The sequence below is a fragment of the Sorex araneus genome, chromosome 5 (genome assembly GCF_027595985.1).
Source record: "Sorex araneus isolate mSorAra2 chromosome 5, mSorAra2.pri, whole genome shotgun sequence".
In the NCBI taxonomy this organism is placed as follows: Eukaryota; Metazoa; Chordata; class Mammalia; order Eulipotyphla; family Soricidae; genus Sorex; species Sorex araneus.
The window spans coordinates 21500336-21518188 of record NC_073306.1 but is presented as its reverse complement, the minus strand read 5'-3'; the positions used below and the strand labels follow the sequence as shown (position 1 = coordinate 21518188).

The following is a 17853-nucleotide window of genomic DNA, read 5'->3' as shown; positions in this document are numbered from 1 at the left end:
CCCACCCCGTCCCAACAAAGTGCTTGCTTGCTGCCACTCACTCCCAGTTTCCGTCCCTGCACCCCATACGGTCCCCCGAGCACCCCCACGCGTGATCCCTGAGCCAGGAACAAACCCTGAGCACACGGGGGTGGGGGGGACCAGACCCTTTTTTTTGGAGAAAGCTGCGTCAGGGTCGAGTCTTAGATCTGTGCTCAGCCCGGTCAGTGGCTTTTGCGTTCTGCCGGAGTTGACAGCAGAGGGTGGGACCATCCACCTGCTGTGCACCCGGGGGTGCTCCTGAGAGTGTGTATGGCTGGTTCCCTGGAGTTCTGCTTCCCCACCGGAACACCAGGAACGTGGCCCTGAGCGAGTGGAGGAAGACAGTCCAGCCCCGGGGAAAGCCTCGGTCCCGCGAGTCAGGGGAGCCTTCCGTGGAGCTCCCCCGACTCCTCTCGCTGCCTGCAGGGCCCATGCCCGGTGGGCTTCTCCTGGTCCTTTCTCCCGTGGCTCTTCGCTGAGGGGCGTCTGTCCCGGGCCTCTGGGAGGAGTGAGCACTGGCAAAGCCTGAGCTGGGGTGATGGGAACCTCTCCCTCCTTCCCCCGCTGTCTCCCCCAGCCCTCTGCGGAAGGGTTCTGGCCGCCAGGGCCGTGCTGCTCTGGAGAGCTCTGGGCTGGGCCCCGCGTGGGCAGGGCCATGTGCAGGCCTGGGGAGTGGCTCCTCAGTGGGTTGGCTGTACGCCAGGTGTGAGGAAGGAAGGCTCCTTGGAGGAAGTGGGCTGGTGTGAACCTTGACATCTGGGTTGTATGTTGATTCTTGACGGGAACTTCAGAGGCATATATATATATATATATGTATATATATATGTATATATATATATATATTTTGCTTTTTGGGTCACACCCAGCGATGCACAGGGGTTACTCCTGGCTCTGCGCTCAGGAATCAACCCTGGCAGTGCTCAGGGGACCATATGGGATGCTGGGAATCGAACCTGGGTCGGCCGCGTGCAAGGCAAACGCCCTACCCACTGTGCTGTCGCTCCAGCCCCAGGGGGGTATCTTGAGTGGAGGCACAGCCCCTAGCAGACTCCCCAGCCTCCCACCTGCTCCGGAGAGCCGGAACAGGTCACGCACACGTTATTGTTGCGTGTGTGTGTGTGTGTGAGTGTGTGTGCGTGCATGCATGTGAGCTGTGTCAGCCTAGGGCACATACCTGGTACCCATGGGCGGGTGCCCAACCCCAGGGCCAGGCTCTGGGCACCTGCCGGCCCTGCTTTCCTCTTGGCTCTGTGGGCCTGACCGGGCCTCCACAGCCCCGTCCATTAGCTGGGGAGACCGAGGGCGCCTCTCGCCTGGCTGCCGTGGGGATGAACGGCGTCTGGCCCAGGGTGGGCACTCGGGAAATGTCAGCACAACCCGGCCACCGTCACACAACTGCATGAGCCACATGCACGGCTCATACACCTGTAGACACGCGTGGTGCATGCCAGGGTGTGCCCGATCATGTCTGTACATGTATGTATAGACGGATATGCATAATTGGTGCTGTATGTATAAATGGACACATATGGTCTATATGTATTGGTGCATGTCTAGCCCATGTGTGTGCATGCATGACTACCCCGGAGTCCGCACACGTCTGTCCATATATCTCACACATGTGACATGTATGTGTCTGTACCTATGCACATGTTTGATAGATACATAGGGTCTGCACATGACAGATCATGTCTGCCTGTGTCTGAGCATATATGTATGGACAGATGTGCATGGCCTCTATGTGGTTGGTGCGTGTCTGTGCCTGAACGTGTGACTCTCCATGTGTATGTGTAGTACATGTGTGACCAGCCACACACGGTGTGTGTGTGTGCCAGTGCATGGCTGTGCACGTGTCTGCCCCTGGGCACATGTGTATGGGTCACCCATGGTGTGTGGACGTGTCTCTCCACGTGTCTGCATGCGTGTGCCTGCCGGTGTCTGTCCTGTGGTCCATCTGCTCCGGCACGTGTCTGTCTGGGGCCTTCCCCCCAACCGGGGTGCCCGCCTTTCCGGCAGTGGGCGCAGGTGAGCTGCCCCGGGCACCTGCTGGGTGCCGGGCCCTGAGCTCTGTGTCCCCGCAGGAGCGTGGAGCTCGTCCAGCAGGTGGACGAGGACGACAGCATCTACCACGTGGTCAGCCCCGCCCTGGGCAGCGACGCCAAGCCACAGGACTTCGTGATCCTGGCCTCGCGGAGGAAGCCTTGCGACAACAGGTAGGGGGGGGTCCTCCTCCCCAGGGAGGGGCAGCGCACTGGGGACTCCGGCGCCCGGGACAGGCCCTGACCGTCTCCCCCCCAGGGACCCCTACATCATCGCGGTGAGGTCCGTCGTGCTGCCCTCGCACGGGGAGACACCGGACTACAGGCGGGGCGAGACCCTGTGCTCCGGCTTCTGCTTCTGGCGCGAGGGGGACCAGCTGACCAAGGTGAGGTGCCCGCCGGCCCCCCGCCGGCCCCCCGAGCCACCCTCCACACAGCCTGCACACTGAGCGCCAGGCCCTGCAGGGCCTCAGAAGAAGATTCGGCCCGGGGGGCAGGGCCTGGCTCAGACTCTCCACCCCCAGCGGGGTGACTCCGCGGTGCAGCACCCACTTTGAGTGTGAGGCCCCGGGTTCCATCCCGGCACCAGAAAAACAAAGGAGGCTCTGGGCTGCAGAGATAACACGGCGGGTAGGACGGTTGCCTTGCACCCGCTGACCGGGTTCAACCCCGGTCATTAATATGGTCAGGAGTGATTCCTGAGTGCAGAGCCAGGAGTAACCCTGAGCATCGCCAGGGGTGACCCAAAGAGGCCTCCCAGCCCCTGCCCGAAAATGAGAGAGAGAGAGAGAAGAGAGAGAGGGGAGAGGGGAGAGAGAGGAGAGAGAAAGGAGAGAGAGGAGAGAGGAGGGAGAGAGAGAGGAGAGAGAGGGAGGAGAGGAGGGAGAGGAGAGAGAGGAGAGAGGGGAGAGAAAGAGAGAAGAGAGGAGGGAGAGAGAGAGGAGAGAGAGGGGAGAGGGGAGAGGGGAGAGAGAGGAGAGAGAAAGGAGAGAGAGGAGAGCGGAGGGAGAGAGAGAGGAGAGAGAGGGAGAGGGAGAGAGAGAGAGGGAGAGAGAGAGAGAGGGGGAGAGAGAGAGAGAGAGAGAGAGAGGGAGAGGGAGAGGGAGAGGGAGGGAGAAGGAAGCCAAAGCCTGTCTCAGGTACTCGGCCCCCTTCCCCTCCAGGGGATGGCCAGCCCCGAGGGCAGGCCTGAGGCAGGGAAACACGGGGAGTCTGGGGAGCCAGTGGGGGGGTGGCCCAGGCTCCCTTCTCGGTTCAGAGCTGCCTTCGGGACCTGACTTAGTTCACTGTGTCGGAGCGGTGGTTCATCCCCGGCCCCCCATTTGGCCCCCGTGCCTGCCAGGAGGGGTCCCGGAGTGCAGAGCCAGGAGTCAGCCCTGGGCCCGCCGGGTGTGGCCCACACCAACAGGGAAGAGACGCCCTGTGGGGATCATCTGGGCCTTTCCGAGCTGGGGGCGGGTTCTAGGCGGGGCTGGTGGGATTCTGCACGGTCCTGCCGGGCTCCTGGCTGGCCGTGGACACTCATGCTGACTGTCCAGCGTGCAGGGACCCCCGGGCTGTGGGGGGTGTGGAGGTCCCCCCCCCTCCCTGGGCCGCAGCCTCCCTGAATGGCGCCCCCTGCCTGCAGGTGTCTTACTACAACCAGGCCACCACGGGCTTCCTCAACTACCTGACCACCAACGTGTCCGGCCTCTCCTCCGAGTTCTACTCCACCTTCAAGGCCTGCGAGCAGTTTCTCCTGGACAACCGCAGCGACCTGGCCCCCAGCCTCCAGACCCTCTAGCCGCCCTGGGGACCCCTCCCGCCCCCCAGGACACTCAAGACAGCACGTGAATGTAGGTGAAGGCGTTTATTCCTCCCCCTCCCCCCACCGCCCCGCCCTGGAGCGGGGACCCAGGCGGGGGCCGCCCGAGGGGTCAGTGTTCATTCAGCAATTCCTGGCGGAGAGCCCGGGGCAGCCTGAAGTAGACTCGAGTCCTGTCCACATTCCTGGCCGCCTGCAGCGCCGCCCGCAGTGCTCTGCTGTCCCCTCGCTCGGTGTCCAGCACCACCGTGACGGTGGCCCGCGGGGAGGCCGCCAGCAGCCTGGTCACGACGCCAGCAGCCCCGCTCCGGCTCAGCAGCCTGGCGTCCAGCTGGAAGGACACGGGCTGCCGGAGGCCCCGGCACAGCTCCAGCATGTCCGAGAGCGCCCACTCCTCGTAGCTGGCGTCCAGTGCCTCCTTCGGCCATCTGGGCGCCAAGGTCACGTCGGGGAAGGCCTCGGTCACAGCCCTGAGCAGCTCCGTGCCAACCACGTGGCCCTGGGTGGCATGGGTGGCAAAGCTCCCGTGGGAGATGGTGGCGCCCACCCACACGGGCAGAGACAGCTGGCCCAGGGCGGACAGGCGGGCCAGCACGGCCACGGTCGGCCACAGCGCCTTGGCGTCTGCGATGTGTATGTGGACGCCCCAGGACCTGGGGTGGGAGTCGAGCTGCTCCAGGTAGTTCTCCAGCGGCAGGCTGGCGCCGTCCGGGGTGATCACCGTGGGCCCCTGGGCCCTGCCCTCGGGCGCCTGCTGGGTGACGGTCAGCAGGATCATGCCTTTCTCGTCTGCAAGAAACAGCGGCTGAGTCCGGGGCCCGGGACCCCGGGGCTAGGGGCAGGGGGTGGAACGGGGCCCCAGGAAGGAAGACCGTGGGGCAGGGCGGGGCGAGGGCTCGGTGGGTGCTCGGCCCTCGGCGCTTGCCCGTTGGTCCTGCCCCTGCACCCCTGTGTGGCCGTGAGCCCCGTGCCCTTAACGCTGCTGTCCACTGCCCCCTCCACCCCCCACCCCCGCCACGCCAGCTTCGTTGCCCCAGTCACAGATGGGGGTCCCCGCCCCAAGCCGACGACAGCGGTGGAGGGAGGTTCGGCCCTGGGGGCCCTTACCTGGGAGCCGGATGGTCTTTGTGTCGCCCTGGATTTCAGGAACCAGCCACTGGACCTCCAGAGCGTCGCCCCCGGGGGCCTGGAGGAGAGGGACCAGGCTGCCCCCCGTGTAGTAGACGCGCTTCCGTGTGGTGCTCACTGTGGGCCGAGACGGGGAGGCTGCAGTGCCTGCGCGTGCGCCCCTCGCCCGCCGCCCCTCCCCCTCCCGGGGGCCTGCAGCGCCCACGCCTGCTTGGTAAAGGCCAAGAAGTGACCCGCTCAGGACCCTGCACGTGGGGTGTGGAGCTGCTGGCCCCAAGCAGTCCCCGCACCCCGAACCCCCCACTCTCAGGGCAGGAATGTGGGCGGGACCCCTGCGGCTCGCCTCGTTTTCAGGGTCAAGGGACCGAGGGGCCTGGACAGGGGGCGGCCAGCACCAGGACTATAGATTAGGGGTCCTGCGGGCGGGCCGCTCTGAGGGACAGCGTCAGGGTAGACCTGCCGCCCCCAAGCTCTGTGCAAAGTCCCCGATGGTTCTGAACCTGGTTTCCCCACGAGTAAAATGCAGTTCTGGGGCTGGAGCAATAGCACAGCGGGTAGGGCGTTTGCCTTGCACGTGGCCGACCCGGGTTTGAATCCCAGCATCCCATATGGTCCCCTGAGCACCACCAGGGATGATTCCTGAGTGCAGAGCCAGGAGTAACCCCTGTGCATCGCTGGGTGTGACCCAAAAAGCAAAAAATAAAATAAAATAAAATAAAATGCAGTTCCCTAGGGTGGAGAGACACAGCGCGGACCCAGGTCCGGCCCGCAGTAGGTGCCTAAGAGGGTCCCCCCAGCCCCTCTCCAGGACAAGGCCCCCGCCCCCCACCCCGCCGCCCCAGCCGCTCCGTACGGGCTAGCTTCTTGAACTCAGACAGGATGGGCTCGAAGAGGTCGTAGTACACTTGGTGCGGGGCAGAGTTGTCCCGGATGTACAGGAGGTCATCCAGCTTCACGGGGTCCGAGGCCGCCTGCCACAGCGTCAGGCTGTACCTGGGGCCCAGAGAGCAGCCTCAGCACCCCCCAGCCTGGCCGGGCGGCCGGGCTCTGCAGAGCTGCCGCGGGGGCTCCAGAAACAACGGCCGCAAGCCCCAGAGAGGCCGGCGGTGGGGGAGCCCTGCCCAGCCCCCTCCTTTGGGGGGTGTATTTCTGGGCCCCCCCCTTAGGAGAGGGTCAGGAATAGAGGGGGTGGGCAGAGAGACCAAGCGCAGGGAGGGCGTGTCTCCCTCTCTACTGAGCTCTCGGGCTCCCCCTCTGGGCACTGAGCACTGCCACGGGCAGAAGCGTTGGGGAACCAGCCTGGCTCTGTGTAAATCCCCCCCCCCCCATGGGCAGAGAGCGGTGGGCGAGGGAGGGGCTGAGCCGCCCATCCTCAGAGGCGCCTAAGTAGGAAGCAGGGCCGTGGCACAGAGTGGGTGAGGGGCAGGCGGATGACTGTTAGGACCCTCCCGGCTGTGGCGGCTGGGGCCCGGGGGCCAGGGGGCGGGGAGGCGCTCACCTCTCGGACTGGCCCAGCAGCCAGCTGAAGTGTGGCCAGGCGGCGCGCAGCATGCAGGCCCTCACGGGGAAGGTGACCCTCTGGGGCAGCGGGCCCACCAGCGCCTGCATGTTCTCCACCATGGCTCGGCTGTAGGTCTGGCTCTGGGGCGAGGGCAGGTACAGGGTGGTCCAGCCCGGAGACAGGGTGACCTCGGGGTACTTCTCCTGGACCAAGGCCAGGAACCTGCGGGGGGTCAGAGAGGCCGGGCTCTCAGGGCTGTGTCCCGGGGCCCTCAGCACCGTGCCCGGGAGCAGGGAGATGGACTGTCCGTCCGGCCAGGCCCAGAAGTAGGGCCCAGACTCTTTGTTTTGGCCACCCACCAGTGATGCTCAGGGGTTACTCCTGGCTCTGCACTCGGGAATCACTCCTGGCAGTGCTCACGGGACCATACGGGGTGCCGGGGAATGAACTGGGTTTGGCTGTGGGCAAGGCAAGCGCCCTCCCCGCTGTACTATGGCTCCGGGGCCCAGACTTTGGTGACCGTGGCCAGCTCCCTTAACCCCTTGTCTCCCTGACTCAGTACAGTGCCCTTCAGGCAGGGCAGGGCAGGGCCTCCCCACGGTTCCCGAGTGGCCGGGCACTGGCGGCCTCTCTGGGCGGGCACCTGAGCCGTGCCAGCTGCGAGCCTCTCGAAGTTTCAGATTTCATTTCTAAGCATCACAAGATCTCCTCCTCCCCCCCAATACTGAGCCAGGCCAACGCTCCAAGAGGCAGCCTCGGAGTCTTTAAACCACCGCGTTGCAAATGCAGCGACAGAAAGAGGCGGGACAGGTCTGGGCTTGGGCGTGGGGGGCGGCCCAGAGAGTTGGATCCGCAAAAGGCCTGGGACCCGCCAAGGGCAGCTTTGAACCTGCGTCTTCACTCTGCTAACCTCCAGCCAGGCAGGCCACTAACTCAGACGCGCTAGCTCCTAGGTGAAGAAAATCACTACCTACCTCATCCTCCCTGTGAATGTTCAGTGGCCAAGTTCTTAACACCAGTGCCTGGGACACATAATAAACCAACTGGACCTCATGCCTGTCAGTGTCATCTGCAGCCCTGGGGGTGGGGGGTGCCTCGCCCAGCACTGCCGGGTGGGTCTCAACTCCGATATGTTCTCTCTTCTTCGGGGCGGGGGTGGGGGTGGGGTGCACGGGAAGCAGGCACACCTGCCATGAGTGACTCCTGAGCACCTGGCCGAGCACCACCAGGCGTTACCAAGGCAGCCGGATGCCCAGCGGGCTCAGGGTGTAGGGATGGGAGGTGCAGGGATGGGAGGGTGTAGGGATGGGAGGGTGCAGGGATGGGAGGGTGCAGGGATGGGAGGGTGCAGGGATGGGAGGGTGTAGGGATGGGAGGGTGCAGGGATGGGAGGGTGTAGGGATGGGAGGGTGCAGGGATGGGAGGGTGCAGGGATGGGAGGGTGTAGGGATGGGAGGTGCAGGGATGGGAGGGTGTAGGGATGGGAGGGTGCAGGGATGGGAGGGTGCAGGGATGGGAGGGTGCAGGGATGGGAGGGTGCAGGGATGGGAGGGTGTAGGGATGGGAGGGTGCAGGGATGGATGGGAGGGTGCAGGGATGGGAGGGGGTAGGGATGGGAGGGTGCAGGGATGGGAGGGTGTAGGGATGGATGGGAGGGTGCAGGGATGGGAGGGTGCAGGGATGGGAGGGTGTAGGGATGGGAAGGTGCAGGGATGGGAGGGTGTAGGGATGGCCCTGCTAGTTCCTGGGCCTGGTTCTTTTCTCGCCCGCAGTCTGCGACCCTGCACCAGACGGCTGGTTTACGTGAGTGCTGGGGCCCGGGGGCAGAGAAGGAGCCACCCTGCCCGGTCACTGCGGGGACAGAGAGGTCTGGGGCCTTTCTCCCTCCAGGAGTCCCCAGTCACTGGGGCTGAGGCTCGTCGGGAAGGGGAGAAAGGCATCGGGGCCAAAGGGAACGGCATGGGCCCAGGCTCAGAGGGCGGCCACAGAGAGCCGGTGTGGGGGAGAGGGCTGGCCGCTGCCCGGCGGGAGGGGAAGTGACCACTCACTGGGTGGCGTTGACCTCCACGGAGATGGGCACGTTGGGGCCCTTCTGGATGTCAGCATTGATCCACACGGGCCTCTGGATCCGGCCCTGGGCTGTCAGCTCCCGCAGGAGGTCCAGGGAGGGGCCCACCGCCTTGATGCTCTTGAAGTCCAGCTTGATGCCTGTGGAGAGGGGTGGGGCGAGGCGTGGGGGAGGGGCTCTGTGTGCCAGGCAGCGGGCAGCGGGAAGGTTTGCAGACAGAGCTGTGGGCTGAGCCGCCGGTGCCAGCTCTGCGTGCTGCTCTCTCTCCCCTCCCGGTCTTCTGCTGTCCTGCCTCTATCTTCCATTTGTTGCCTTTAAGTACAAAGGCAGTCTAGAAATCAGTCTTTCTACTACCTACCTCCGTGAAATGAATAATAGACAGTAAGGCGGAGACCTAGTTCTGCAGAGGGTTGGACTCTGAGAAGGGGCTGTGCTAGGAGCTTCCTTTCTCGCTCTGTGTTGGCGCATGGTCATCCCTAGCTGGGAATGAAGAGTGTGTGGCTGGCCACTGACTGGGTCAGCTAGCTAAAACTCTACCATCATGGGGATCTTTTGAGAAAGAAAGTGGTTTTTTTTTAATTTCCTTTGAAAATATAATAAATGGTCACTTTTATATTAGTGCACATGGAAAGTTTAACAATGAGCTTTATCATTGTTTCATCACAAATGCACGAATGTCTTCATGAGGGGATGATACGTATTTGTTTAGATTAAAAGTTGAGGAACCATAAAAAAAAAAGAGGGCTGGTCTCGCCCCCCAGCACTGCATGGTGTGTGGGTCCAAGGGACCCGAGCAGAGTCAGGAGTAGCCATGAGCAAACCCAAACCCAAACCCAGCGGGGGCCGATGGGAAGGAGCACTGGGACAGGCAGGGCGCTGGGCCCCCACCACAAGCTCGAGGCTTTGGTTAGCGTCCGGCCAGCCAGGACAGGGACGGGTGGGTGGCTGGGCCGCTGGTGACTGGGCAGGCTCAGGCGTCTGGGCCAGAGGAAGGGCAAGGGAGGAGGGAGGGAGGCTGAGGTAGAGGTGAGGCTGGAGAGGCAGGTGTGGCCGAGGTAAAGCTGACCAGTCAGAGGACTGGACCAGACCAGACCAGGAAAGACAGGCCAAGGAACTGACGTGCCCGAGGACAACGGGGAGCCAGGGAGGGTGAAAGCCTGACAGGGTACGTTTAGGGAGCCCCCCCAGGGACTGGTGTGAGGTGGGGGGAAGCTTCCAGGGGCGGAGCCTGAGGGCAGGAAGCCAAGGGGGAAGGTCTGGGAGAGATGCTGTGACCAGGCTGGACCAGGGGCGCAGAGAGGGGGTTTGAGTGACAACTGTGTGGAGGGGCCGGTGGCTGGGAGATGCCTTGTTTTGGGCCAGGCCTTGTGACGGGCCTTGGGAGGGGCCAGGAGGCTGGTCCGCAGACTCGGGACGGGACTCAGTCACCAAGCTGTGCGGTGCTTGGCGCCTAACCCCGCTCCTTCCCGCCCCACCGAGGAAGGGGTGTGCGCCTCGGGGAAGGTCCTCACCCTTCTTCGAAGTGTTCAGCACGGCCTCCAGCCACTGCTTCAAGGTGTTGTCGCTGAAGATGGCCGGGGGGTGTGCCATGATGGGGACCCCGGTCTCGTTGGCTGTGTTGAGCCCTTCGATGTTGACGTCGGCCTCCAGGACCATGGCCTCGCCTGCGGCAGGAACCCGCCAGAACTCAGCTTCGTATCTGCCCTTTGGTTCTTGGGTCACACCCAGCTGAGTTCAGGGCTGACTCGTGGCTCTGTGCTCTGGTGGGCTCAGAGGACCACATGGCATTGACTCACCCACGGAGGGGGGCCCTAGGCCCCCAGAATGCAACTTCTTTTTTTTTGGGTCACACCTGACTATGCACAGGGTCATCGTCATGATACTCCTGGCTCATGCACTCAGGAATCACCCCTGGCAGTGCTTGGGGGACCATCTGGGATGCTGGGAATCGAACCCGGGTGGACCGCATGCAAGGCAGCCGCCCTACCCGCTGTGCTATCGCTCCAGCCCCAGAATGCAGCTTCTTAAAGGTAGCATTGCTCATCACCCAAATAGCACATGTGGGGGCGGAGCAGCCGGGAAAGCCAGAAGCTCCAAGGACCCCCATCCCATCACGCGTCACCCGCTCTGTGTTTACTTCCAATTTTTTCCTTTTTCTTTTCTTTTTTTCTTTTAGGTTCACACCTGGAGGTGCTCTGAGGTTACTCCTGGCTCTGCACTCAGAAATTACTCCTGGTAGTGCAGAGAAGGACCATATAGGACGCCGGGGATCGAACCTGGGTTGGCTGCGTGCAAGGCAAATGCCGTCCCCCCTGTCCTATGGCTCCAGCCCCCTTACTTCCATTTCTGACCCCGGAGAGTTCTACACAGTTGAGATCACGCTCCATGTGTCGCCTTAAAAATCTTTTTTTCCCCTTTAACTTTATGACACATTTGCAAATCATCATCTCTACATCTCATGAAAAAAATAAAAAGCTGTGTGGTGCCGGAGATGGCTCAAAGGTCTGGGCTCAGGTTTGCATGTGGGAGCCCCAGAGTCGATCCCCAGCACCCAGAGACCTCCCAAATACTGCTGGGCGCAACCTGACCGCTGGCGAATGTGGAATCCCACCCCCCCCGCCCCCAAAGGCCAGAGCCCTGGCTCTGAGTGCTCTCGCTACTCTGCTACTCATTCATTCCTGAGACATTTAGGTGACTTAACGTTTGGGGTTTTTTTGGCGGGGGTGGGGGGTGCAGCAGGTAGGGTGCTTGCCTGCATGCTGCCATGCCCTCAGTTTCTATCCCCGGCACCCCGTATGGTTTCCTGAGCGCTGCCAGGAGTGATTCCTCAGTGCTGAGCCAGGAGTAAACCCTGAGCATCGCTAAGTTTGGGCCCCAAAACCAAAAAGTAATTTGTGGGTTACTAATAAATAATAATGTTGATTTGACCTTGATTTTCTGATCATTTCCGATTCCTGGCATGGAGTTAGAGTGATGCAGGGGGATTCAGAAATGCTCTTGGAAGCCACCTTGTTGAATTAGATTCTTAAAAAAAAGTGATTCACGGGGCTGGAGTGACAGCACAGCGGGTAGGGCGTTGGCCTTGCACGCGGCCGACCCGGGTTCGATTTCCAGCATCCCATATGGTTCCCTGAGCACAGCCGGGAGTAATTCCTGAGTGCAGAGCAACGATTGACCCCTGAGCATCGCTGGGTGTGACCCAAAAAGCAAAAAAAAAAAAGTGATTCACGTGTTTGCCCCGTTCCTAACCCCTCTCCAGCATCGAGCCTTGCAGTTTGATTCCTGCAGTTCACGCCACGTGGCTCTGGCTGGCTGGCTGTCCTCCGACCCTGCCCCTTTAGGAGCGCTGCTGTGTGCCAGCAGGGGGCGATGCTGGGACGCCTTTCTCGGCCACTTGGCCTCTGGGGTGGAGCCTTGCTCCCCTCGCACCCATTCTCTGCACCACCAGTAGAGGGTGCCCTAAACACAGACTTGATCAAGTACCTTCTGGCTGAAAAACCCAAACCAGGACCCCTGAGCATCGCTGGGAGTGGCCACAAAACCGAAACAAAAACAAATTCAAAATCCAGAAGGGTTCAAGTGCAAGTTCTGATCCAAGGCTCTGCCATCAGGCCCATAAACTGTTTTTCAGAAGCCGCCTTCCTGGTGTTGGCCAACCGTACAGCCGGTCCAGGGACCACTTTGCGTAGCTGGAATTCGTCTCCCCCGCCCTTCTCTGGCTCTTACACACTGCGGTTGCCATGGCAACGCTCTTGCCTCCACAGCTTTCGGAGGCCACCTCCTTCTCATCTGTGAGGGTTGGCTTAAAATACCACTTTCTCGGGCGGCTGCCGACTCCCCCAGGCCGTCTGAGTCAGCACAGAGAACCCACCCCCGCACCCCGCAAGTGCTCACTGACTGGTGGCCCCTGGGTCTGGGCTCCAGAGGGTTCCAGAGGCTCAAGCGACCACCGGGGGGTCCCTGGTACCTCCCTGGTCCCAGGCTGGAGAGGAACTTCAGAAATAAGGCACTTGGGGCTGGAGTGAAAGTACAGCAGGCAGGGCATTTGCCTTGCACACGGCCGACCAGGGTTCTGTCCCCAGCATCCCAGACGGTCCCCCAAGCACCGCCAGGAGTGATTATTCCTGAGTGCAGAGGCAGGACTAACCCCTGAGCGTTGCTGGGTGTGACCCAAAAAGAAAAAAAAAAAGGGCACTTGCCTTGCATATGGTTGGCCCCAGTTCAAATCCCTGACTCCATATATGGTCCCCCCCAAGCACTGCCAGGGTTCGCTCCTAAACAGAGCCAGGAATAGCCCCTGAGCTCTGCCCGGTGTAACCTGACACCCCCCCCCCCCAAAAAAAAAGGACTGTCAAGGGCCAGAGGTGCTTGCCTTGCATGCAGCTCCCAGCCACCTTGTGCTGCCCGGCACTGGGCGCAGCCCTGAGCCCGGGTGCGGTTCCAGGTTTATTAATTAGAGAAGACGGCTGTTGATGGGGTTGGACAGACAGGTCAGAGGGAAGGGTCCAGCCCGGGTCCAAGCCCCAGCATCGCACACCCTCCTGCAGCACTGCCATGAGTCACAGGTCCTCAAAGGTAGAAGATCAGTCTGAAGTCCCAGAGTCAGTGGGGAAATGACTCGGAGGGCTGAGCATGGAGGAGTCCCGGGTCCACCCCCGGCATCAACCGGGTGTCGCCCCCCACCCAGACCAAAAAGGCCAGAGGAATGTTGAAGATTTCCCTACAACCAAGCGTGTGGGTTCTAGGAGGGTGTGGACAGTTTGTAGCATGCCCCATCCTGTCCCCATCCTGCCCAGGGCCAGGACGTCCTCCTGCCTGCACTGCCGTGTGCCCTGTGCCGTGGACACTGCGTTCCGCCTTACAGACCCCTCGCATCAGTGTCCGCCTTGAGCGTCTGCCTTCAGTCACTCGCGAGCCCATCCCCACCCGGGGGGCGGGGGAGGGGTTAAGCGAGCACTGGAGGGAAATCAGAAGGGCTCCTTCTCTCTGGGGCCTTCCTTGTCCTTCTTGTGCATCTTTAGCCTCATTCCCAAGAAATCAAACTCCTAAGCTTATCACTTGTCATTAATTACGCTCCTATCAGCCAGGGTGCTGGCCTTGGTATCATTACTACATCTTGGTGTCATTACTAATGACCTTTCACCCCTTGGAAAGGACCCACCCAGTCTTGGCTAATAATTCCAGGAAGCCCTTCCTGCCGCTGTCTCCCTCACACACATAGACCCTTTGACACGGTGAACAGAAGTAGTAAGTGCAGAGGCTGCGCCCCCCACCCTGGCTCTGCTCCAAGAACCTACTGTACCACCTCAGACAGGCCCCTGGCCGCCCTTCCACATGTGAAAGGGGAGGCCTGGCTGAGCCTGGTTCTTTTTTTAAAAAAAAAAAATTATTTATTTTTTGCTTTTTGGGTCACACCCGACGATGCACAGGGATTACCTCCTGGCTTTGCAACTCAGGAATCACTCCTGGCGGTGCTCGGGGGACCATATGGGATGCTGGGAATCGAACCTGAGTCAGCCGCGTGCAAGGAAAATGCCCTCCCCGCTGTGCTATTGCTCCAGCCCCAGAGCCTGGTTCTTAACTGTGCTGGGAGCCCACAAATCTAGTCCTAGGCCTGAGCCAGAAGCGGGGCAAGGCCAGGCCATGTGTCTGCGCAAGGCCCTGTCAGCCGCTGCCCTAGGGCTGCCAAATCCAGTGGAGAACATCGTCTCCAGCGTCCCCACCAGAGGGTTCTCTTCCCCCTCACACTCACACACACACTCACACACATTCAGTCACACAGTCAGACACACATTCAGTCACACACTCAGATACACATTCAGTCACACACTCAGACACACATTCAGTCACACACTCACACATTCAGTCACTCACATTTAGTCACACACACATTCAGTCACACACACACACTCAGTCACACACACAAATCCACGCCCTACTTACAGTCACTCAGTCAGACATCACACACACTCATTCACACATTCAGTCACACACACACATTAACTCATACACAATAACTCACACTCACACAAGTGTACTCATAAACACTATGCATACTCATGTATTCACTCACATGCTCATACTCATTTACTCCACACTCATGCACACACACTCACACTCACAAATACACACATTCACTCACAGACATCCACTCACACACACAACTCACATACTAACTCACACTCACAAATACATTCACTCACACTCAGACATTCACTCAAACACTCTCAGCCACTCACACACACAAATGCACACACATTACCTCACACTCACTCAAACACTCAAACACACTCACATTCACACACATACTCATAAACTCATACATGTTCAGTCCACACACTCATGCGCACACACTAACTCACACAAATACTCACATTCACTCACACTCAGTCACAGACATTCGCTCATTAATTCACTCACACATGTTCACTCATAAACACTCACAGACTCATACACACTCACATATATAGTCACATACACATTCATTCACACACAGGCTCATACACACACACACACACACACACACACACACACACACTCTCTCTCTCTCTCTCTCATAAACATGGTTTTATACATAGCTCAGATTTGGGGCGCTTGAGCTCCCATCTTCTGGCTTCCTAAGGTCTTGAGGGCCAAGGCCCCCTGGAGGTGGTGGACTGGAAGACTGGACTTGGGGTCAGTGGGGACGGTCGCTTTCCCGCTCCGAGCCCTCCTTCCTGGTGGAGACCTGGGGGTGTGTCCCTTCCCCTCGGGGTCCCTCCGTGCTCCCGGCCCCTCCCTCACTCACTGTTCAGAGCCTCCTCCATCTCCTGCCGGCTGTTGGCCGCGTGATACCAGGTGACCAGCAGGCCGTCCTTCCGGCTGATGTGGCCCAGCTCCTTCAGGTAGTCCAGCATGTCGCCCTTGGGGCTGCAGGTCTCTTGGCAACCTCGTCGGGCATCTGCGGGGCTGTTAGTGTGGCTCCCCCGGGCCCCCACGCCCCCCTTCCTCCCTCCTCCTTCCTCCCTGGGCCCCCGGGAGCAGCCAGCACGCCTCCCAGCAGCGACCGCAGAGACCAGGGCACCCCCTGGACTCCACCGCGTTTCACGAAAGGAAATTCCTGAGTGGAGACACCAGGAAGCCCGAACTAGCTGGGGCCAGGCAGGAAGTGCGTGGAGGAGAGAGATCCGGAGATGGGGTGACTAGACAGAGAAGCGGGGAGGCTGCTCCAGAGAGGGGGTCAGTGGGGGCGTGGCTAGGGCGGCAGAGGATGGGAGCCCAGGGCCTCCGGACAGGCCCCGTGGAGATGAAGAAGTGGAAGGGGAGCACTAGCGCTGGGGGCTGGAGTGAGGAGGGCTCGGAGCTCTGGCACCCGAACAGCAGAAGGCAGCCGAGGAAAGAGCAGGGCCACGGGGTCACGGGGACAGGGGGCGCCTGGGCTGCCCGGCCTCAGCGGAGCTGGTGGTGCCAAGGGCGCAGGTGGCTTTGCTCAGAAAGAGCCTGGGGCAGAGTCGGGGCAGGACGTGACTGCGGGGGGTGCAGGAGAGGGCGGGACAGCCACAGGGGTGGGTGCAGGGCTGGGGACGGAACGGGCGGCTCCGTGGGTGTCTACTCGGGCACGGTGGGGGCCGCTCTCAGCGCTGGGGCTGAGTGCAGCTCGCGGGGACCCCCCCCACTGCTCTTTCTGCCCTGCCCAGGCGGTCCGTGCAATGGGGCATGCACGTTGCAGGCGGGAACCCGGGGCCCACCCCCAGCGCTGCGGGGGTCTCCTGAGCACCGTGCATGGACTGGGCCCCTAGTCCCAAAGGAAGGATGCCCGTGTGTGTGTCCTCAGCGGCATTGCCCGCCCCGGACGGGTCCCTCAGGGAGTGAAGCCAGGAGGAAGGACCAGGGAAGGTCCTGGGGATCAGTCCCAGGGGCCTGGGGCTGGGGGGGCCCTAGCAGGGGATGAGCACTGGGCAGCGCCAGGTCTGAGCCGGGGGTGGGGGAGGCCCCTACCTGGCTGCAGAGTGAGGCCCAGGATGAGTCCGAGGGCGATGACCAGCACCACAGAGCCGCCGCCGATGAGGGCCCACTTGTTCCTGCAGCCCATGGCGAGTTATCCCCCCGCGCTGGCGTCTGTGCGGCCTCCTGCGGCGGGGTGGGGGAGATGCCGGACCCTCAGTGCCCCGGGTGCCCCGGGCGCCCCGGGCACGAGCCTGTTCAAAGGTCCCTACGGGGAGGCCCCTGTGGCCACTCCTCCCTCCCCACCCTCTCCTCCCCTTTCGGAACCTAAACCGATCAAGCGGAAAATCCTGCCCCCTTCCCCCCAGATGACCTTTGAGCACCGAGAGAAGCGAGCAGGATTCGAGTGGTGTGGCCGGGATGATCGTGGCGCCCGAGTCCTCTAGCCCCCAGAGAATGGAGTGACTGTCTCCCGTGCCGGGCTGGGCTCTCCCCCGTATAAAAGGAGTGGAGACCCACCCACTGCTCCTTCTGCCCTGCCCAGGCTGTCGGAAAGAGCAGCTCCAATCACCGGGGCAGATCTGGGCCCAGATAAACTATCTAGGACTGAAAGGGCTCGCCCGGGCCCCGGGGCCTGCTCGGGGCGTCTGAGTCAGCCCCCGGAGCCATCCCGGTGGTGTCCCCCGGCCTCGGGAGCAGGCTGGATGCACACGTCTGGGTTCTGGACCGAACACCGGGGCTGAGGCACAGAGAACTGGCAACCTTGGAGACGGCTGACGGGAGGGACCGTGGAGGAAGAGAGGAGTGAGGGGCCCAGTGACAGGGAGGGGCTGGGGTCAGACTGCAGGGGTGAGGTTCTGGCCTTGCACGCAGCTGTCCTGGTTTCATCCCTGGCACCACCTATGGGCCCCCTCAGGAGTGCTCCCTGAGCACAGAGCCGGGAGTCAGCCCTGAGCACTGCCTGAGCAGAGCCAGGTGTGGCCCCAAGACAGAACAGAAGAAGGGGACTGTCTGTGCTAGGGAGGCTGCCCCCGAGGGCTGCGGTGCCACCAGGGCGAATGATGGGAAGGGCAGGGGGCCAGAGAGACACCCGGCGGGTAGGCCATTTGCCTTGCACTGTGGCCAACCCAAGTTCCATCCCTGGCATCCCAGATGGTCCCTTGAGCCTGCCCAGAGTGACCCCTGGGTGCAAAGCCGGGAGTGAGCCCTGAGTATCACCAGGTGTGCCCCCCCCCCCAAAAAAAAAGAAGACTGAGGGACATGACACAGGCCACTGACCAAGGGTTGGCCACTTTCTGGTCACTATATTTCACCCCAGCATTGAGCAAAGGCTCCCCAGGTCCAGCGGGCGTCCTCATGTGGGGCCCTC

The 17853-nt window shown here is 61.6% G+C and overlaps 2 protein-coding genes across 4 annotated transcripts in view; one reads left to right on the top strand and one right to left on the bottom strand.

The window, feature by feature from the left end:
- The window catches only part of ACOT11 (acyl-CoA thioesterase 11), a 48604-nt gene extending 44627 nt beyond the window's left edge, over positions 1-3977 (top strand). For all 3 annotated transcript variants that reach the window (XM_055140213.1, XM_055140215.1, XM_055140216.1), the window contains exons 14-16: positions 2103-2234; positions 2320-2446; positions 3688-3977. In XM_055140213.1, coding sequence (XP_054996188.1) covers positions 2103-2234; positions 2320-2446; positions 3688-3843 — 415 coding nt within the window. In that variant the 3' untranslated portion in view covers positions 3844-3977. The remainder of the gene's footprint in view (positions 1-2102; positions 2235-2319; positions 2447-3687) is intronic.
- On the bottom strand, positions 3843-16632 carry FAM151A (family with sequence similarity 151 member A). Its single transcript, XM_004607314.2, has 8 exons — positions 16539-16632; positions 15349-15489; positions 10073-10225; positions 8542-8701; positions 6491-6715; positions 5846-5985; positions 4972-5109; positions 3843-4653 (listed from the first exon to the last, which is right to left on the bottom strand). Exons 1-8 carry the CDS (start codon positions 16630-16632, stop codon positions 3977-3979), a joined length of 1728 nt encoding a protein of 575 aa, XP_004607371.2. The 3' UTR covers positions 3843-3976.
- Positions 16633-17853: the final 1221 nt, after the last annotated feature.

Excerpts from the sequence above, each read along its gene's own strand:
- FAM151A (XM_004607314.2), bottom strand. The coding sequence starts at position 16,632 with ATGGGCTGCAGGAACAAGTGGGCCCTCATCGGCGGCGGCTCTGTGGTG. Across the intron at positions 5,986-6,490 it reads CTGCTGGGCCAGTCCGAGAG|GTACAGCCTGACGCTGTGGC; the intron begins GTGAGCGCCTCC and ends TCTGGGCCCCAG. Across the intron at positions 4,654-4,971 it reads AAAGACCATCCGGCTCCCAG|ACGAGAAAGGCATGATCCTG; the intron begins GTAAGGGCCCCC and ends TGTTTCTTGCAG.